This window comes from Oryzias melastigma, linkage group LG5 (assembly GCF_002922805.2).
Source record: "Oryzias melastigma strain HK-1 linkage group LG5, ASM292280v2, whole genome shotgun sequence".
Classification (NCBI taxonomy): Eukaryota; Metazoa; Chordata; class Actinopteri; order Beloniformes; family Adrianichthyidae; genus Oryzias; species Oryzias melastigma.
The window spans coordinates 36,087,833-36,093,596 of NC_050516.1; the positions used below are offsets into that span (position 1 = coordinate 36,087,833).

The 5,764-nt window shown below is 43.3% G+C and overlaps 1 protein-coding gene across 2 annotated transcripts in view; it reads right to left on the reverse strand.

Moving 5' to 3' along the window:
* Positions 1 to 5,764, reverse strand: part of rbbp5 (retinoblastoma binding protein 5) — a 14,076-nt gene that overhangs the window by 755 nt on the left and 7,557 nt on the right. Inside the window, exons 11-13 of one of the 2 annotated variants that reach the window (XM_024270242.2) lie at positions 5,461 to 5,530; positions 4,650 to 4,885; positions 3,452 to 3,685 (exon numbers count right to left, since the gene is read on the reverse strand). In XM_024270242.2, coding sequence (XP_024126010.1) covers positions 3,452 to 3,685; positions 4,650 to 4,885; positions 5,461 to 5,530 — 540 coding nt within the window. The remainder of the gene's footprint in view (positions 1 to 3,451; positions 3,686 to 4,649; positions 4,886 to 5,460; positions 5,531 to 5,764) is intronic. The other variant, XM_024270243.2, reaches the window with a different exon arrangement.

Sequence of the window (5,764 nt, forward strand, 5' to 3'; positions counted from 1 at the left end):
ACTTGTTTTCTTACAGACGCACACAGAATGTTTTACTTACAAAACTTTTTTTTTTTTTTTCTTAAATGCTTTTTCTACAGTTACAATTTTTTATAGACTCACAACACTTTTGTCACTAATCCAACTTCATATTTAACCTCTAACACCGGAGCTCCAGAGTTTATTTGATTTACTGTAACTTTTCAACTGTTAACACGATCATTCCAGCAGATTCTGAAGCAGAAAATCGGCTCTGGAATTATGCTGATCGTTAACGGGTGAAATGTTTCAGTATGTTAGAGATTTTGTGATGTCACCGGCGGCGCCTCAGATGTTAAAGGGTTAATAATTACTTCTGGTATTTGTTCAAACTAGAAGAAAAACTGTTTCCATGTCTGATTTTGTTCAGAAGCAGAAAAAACAAAGACTCCTTCTGAATCTTGAGTCCTGATTCTGAACTTGCTCATCAACAGAATTCAACTCCGTTTTTGTAAGTAAACCCTGAAGTCTTTGTGTTTCAATCCCAGAACATTCTACAGCCACAAATCATCATTGAACTCTTTTAAGGGAAGATGGAGAGGAGAGGCTGGTGTTTGTGCATTCCACATGCAGAAACACCAGAGCTTTGATTTTCAGTCCAGGACATGAAAAACAACAAGTTACTTTGAACACAGGTCCCAAAGCTCAAGTCAAATCTCTGCAGACGCCTCAAATCCGAGTCTACGGACTCCATCTCCGTTTGTGATGGAAGCTGAGACTCCCTGAATGGAACATCATCTCTGTCAGAAACACAGCGAGGCAGAAGAGAGGCGGCAGCAGCAGCACAGCCGCAGACAGGTGAAGAGCCCACGGAGCGAGGGGTCAAAGGTCAAGCAGGAAGTAGATGTGGACAGATCAGCCAGTCTGCAGGAAGCTGAGCTGAATGAATCCACCGTCATGAAGGGACGTCTGCACACCGGAGCCCCACTCCACCAGACAGAGTCTGAGCGGGGCTGCAGTGAGCAGAGGTTCACTGGGGGGGAGTCACAGTCTGGGGGGGGCATCTTCCAACAGGAGTCAGTGAAACCGGAGAGCAGGGCCTCATCAACAAACTGTGGGTTTCAGAACCCAAATCTGAAAATATGCCTTTGAGATTTGAGTGAGCGAGCAGCACGTTTCTCTAAGCTGCTGTCAGCAGTCTGAGTGGACACCACCGTTCAATAGTAAGGGGTCACTTAGAAATGTTAAGAAAATTAAAATAACTTTAAACCAATCAGACATACACTATTTACTATTAATGTAATGAATAAAACATGACTTTTCTAGTTGTGAATGTCTGGTTTTGGTCCATTATCTACACAGGTGACTAGAGGCTCATTTCCAGCAACAATCATTCCCGAGTTCTGATGGTTCATTGGGTTTGCTCATTGTATCAGAAGGTCAACAGATGATAGAAAATCCTGGTGCAGTCATGTTAGCACAGCTGAGAACAGTTTGTCTACTTAGAGAAGTTATAAAACTTCTTCCTTTGAGTAGATTGAGGATCTGGAGGATCACATTTGTGGGATCAATTAAACGACCAAAAGAGAACTTTCATGTGAAACTCGACTGTTAATTATTGTTCTTAGAAATGAAGGTTGTTCTATGAAAGAAAACTCCAAGAAACTGAAGATTTCCTCCAACAGTGTGAACTATTCTCTGTAGAGAACAGCACAAACAGGCCCTAACCAGAGTGGAGGGAGAAGTGGGAGGGCCCACAACTGAGCAAGAGGATAATTAGAGTGCATTAGAGTGTCCAGTTTGAGGAATAGACGCCTCACAGGTCCTCACCTGGCAGCTTCATTAAATAGTACCCACAATACATCAGTGTCAATATCTACAGTGAAGACTTCTGGATTGGTCCTTCAGGCCAAAAATCCATATCTGAGACTGTCTAACAAAAGAAAAAAGGGTTCTGGACGGACAAATCAACATTTGAGGTGTTTGGATCCTATTTGGGAGATGCAGAACAACTGAGAAGATACTGGTACAGTGCCTGACTTAATCTGTCAAGCAAGGTGGAGGTAACATGATGGTCTGGGGTCGATTTGGTGCCGGTAAGGTGAGAGATTGCTCAGCGTAAAAGGAACTTTAAATACGGAAGACTATCACTCCATTTTGCAGCATCATATCTGTGGAAAGCACCTGACTGGAGCCAGCTCCATCCTAAAACAGGACGACGACCCAAAGATCACCTCCAACCGTTGCAAGAACTATTTAGAGAAGCAGCGGCTGGGATTGTATCAGAATGGAGTGGCCAGCAAAGTCACAGATCTAAGATGCTTGACCGTATGGTACGACAGAGGTCCCCATCCAGCCAAACCAACTAGTGAGAGGGGCTTCCAGAAGAGTGGGGTCAAGTTGACGACATCAACAAACTAGCTAGCACTTCAAAGGTCTGCAATGCTGGAATTGATGCTAATGGGGGATTATGTGACAAAAGTTTGGACTCTAACCTCATCAATGTCTTGACTATATTTTATATTAATTTTAGGCTTCATTAAAACTCAGTTTTGCTAGTAAGCTGCTAGAAGTTAGAAGCTGAGGAAACTATGATGCACTGAGTTCCGTTCTCTATTCTCATTTACTTCCTCTCTCTTCTATCCTTTATTATTATTATATTTAGTCCTCTGTGCTTCTGTTTGGTGCAGTGGGATTCACGTGTTGTTCCTTGTTCCCCTCTGGGGGAGCAGGAGAGATTTCAGATTCCAGGTGGATCATCTGTGCTCCTGTTCTTGGCCGTGGACCCCACCTCTGGCTCATCTTGGCTGTGGATTTGGGGCTATATAAAGAAAATCAAATGAAATTTGGTGACTTTTGATGGAAAGCTCAAAGTGATCTGGGTGACCCCAAACTTTCAAACAGTAGTGTACGTGTGACCCCGCCCTCTTTCACCCCCAGAAGGTCCATGTGGAGAGAGTAAAATGTGCAAACATCCATGAGCGGCTTTGGTCCGTCAGTGAGGAATCAGATGGCGGGTACGTATGCGTGTTGTCATTGTTTCCTATCACGTGTCCAGCGGTGTCTCGAGCTTTTGAGTTCCCACTGGCTATACGTGAGGCTGTCTGTGTGTGACTGAAGGTTCCCGTGTGAGGCCCTGGACCTGGTTTACTGAAGCCTGAAAAGTTCCAAAGTTTGAAAAAAAAAAAGCTTCTTGTCTAGTTTAGGATCAAAAGAGCCAAATGTGGATTTTCAGAGGGAAAAAAGCGCCGGATCATTTATTTATCTACAGATCATTGTTGATCATGTGCCAAAAACCTCTGTCCACATGCGACTGAAGATGCTCCGAGACCTCCAGACTGTGGCTTCAGCGCTCCCTCAGGGAGCTGGGGGGCGGGAAAGCAGCACAGGGGGGAGATGCTTTGGAGCAGACTGGTGAGGTGTCAGCCAGACTAGCAGGGCAGCATGGCAGCAGAGCCCCCACACTCAGCAGCAGGAGTGGGGGCGTGCTTACCTGTGGCCAGTACCCCCTCTGCCCTGCACTTCATCCCTCCTCCTCCACCCAATCCTCCTCCTGGGGCCGAGGAGCCCAGTGCTTCGGCCCCCACGGGAAAGGAGGGCCGTTCGCCCTTGTAGGGCTTGGGCCTGAAGGGGAAGTCTTTGTCTTTACCTTTGGAACCTTTGGGACGACCTGCTGTCTTCTTCTTGGACTTGCCATCCCCCTTTACTCCCAGCAGGGGGTGCACCTCTGCAGAAAATGGGTGAGAAAAAAAATTAGCTAGCTAAAATATTAGCCAAAATAGCCAAATTACCCTAAAAAACGTAACAAAAAAAAAATTTAGATTATCCAAAACAGCTAGCTGAAATATTAGCTAAACTCCAAAACAGCCTAAAAGATAAAAAAAAAAAAGACGGCTAAATTAAAAAGCCAAAGCAGCTAGCATGTAGCTAAAATATTAGCTAAAGTCGAATATGCTAAAAAAATCCTAATAAATGCTAAAATAGTTCAAAAAGCTAGCAGAATGCCTATTAAAGTTAAAAACATAACTTTTATAATTTTGAATAGTAAAAAGGCAGGAATATTATTCCAGAATAAATCAACTTAACCTTAAATAACTTTCAATATTTTACTCTACATAAAAATATATCTTGTCAAAGTTAAAAATAAGCACAAGATAACATCGGGCCACCTTGACTCTGACATGTGTACTACACAATAAAGCCTTTTTTAACGTACAAACCATCATTTTTTGCCAAGTCATGGTAAAATAAAGGTCCACAAAAAATAAAGAATCGAGAGTCGAAAGAGACGATTCTTCACCAGGAGTCGAACTGAAAGAATCTGCTCCTGAGAAAGAATCAAAGTGTGCATCACTACTGTGTTCTGATGGTGAAAATGTGGATGTTTTATTCAAAAATGACATTTGCTGTAAATGGTAAATGGTGTGTACTTGTACAGCGCTTTTCTACCTTCCTTGAAGGCCCAAAGCACTTTACATTCACACACACATTTACACATTAAACACGTTTTTCCACAAAAAATGTTCAACTGCAATGCATATATTTGCTAATGTAGTGAGCATCAATGCACACTCGTTTTGTGCAAAGACTTCTGGGAAATTTCTAGTGCACCTGATTTTGGACGTGTAGATTCAGACAGCACTAGAAAACGGACCATATAGAACGACCAAATGGTGGGCGGTCCCTCTCACCATCACTGGGCACCCCCTGCAGCTCGATCACAGTGGTGCGCGCCTTCTTTTTGGTGGGACCTCCTTCTGAGGACAGCTGCCGCTGCTTCTTGTCACTGCCGGCCAGAGGATCCTCCGGCGTGGCGGCCTGAACCGAAGCGTCAGGAGGAGGACCGAAGGGGTTTTCCTCTGGATCCTCCACCTCCGGAGCGATGGGCAGGTACAGCAGAGCCTTGAGGTCCTCCATCTCCTCATCGCTGGAGAAACAACACAGTTCAGACGGTGTTTGGTGAAGACGGCCGTACATTTCTAAAGGCAGAGCTAGCATCTCAAAACCGTCTCCCAGCTCTCATCCATGTCCTGAACAACTCCAACCTCTCATGATTCTGCCATTGACTTTCTAAATAAAAATGCACAGATTATATGAGGTCAAATTTTCAATTTTTTTAAAAATTAATTTTCTTTTTTTTTCTTCTTCAAATTTTCAAGATTTATTTCAAGTTTTTTTTTTTTTTAACATTTTTCTTCACATTTTCTTTTTTTCAAATTTACAATGTCTTGTTCTCAAATTTTCAAAAACAGATTTCAGTTACAATGCCCATTTTTCAAGTTTTCAACCTGTTGTTCGGTTCACTTTACGCTGGTCCTGATTTGACCTTATGAGATTCGCTCCGACCAGGAAAAGCTAATTCCTCTCTTTCAGAAACCACTAACACCAGACAGTTTTCCTACGATACTGCAGGATCAGAACATCTGTGGTTCTGGTCCTTCCAGAGGAAAGACACGCAGCCGTATTGAAAGACTCGGTTCTGTTCAGTTTATTCCTTCTCACCTACTGCAAAAAGCAACAATGGGATCCACAGTGGTCACATCCACCTCTTCATCCTCTGCTGCATCTGCACCTGTACGGCAGACATGTCACTGGGATGAATATGTGGAAGTTTTGGGATTTGGTACAAAAAAAAAATCACATATTTACCAATAAAAAGTTGAAAATGTAAATTTTTCAAACTAATTTTACAGTACTTTCTAGTTCAAAATCCCACTTAATGAATAAGAACAACAAAGATACCGTTACGTCGCCCGGATTGGCGTCACCGGGGCCCCACCCTGGAGCCAGGCCTGGGGTTGGGGCT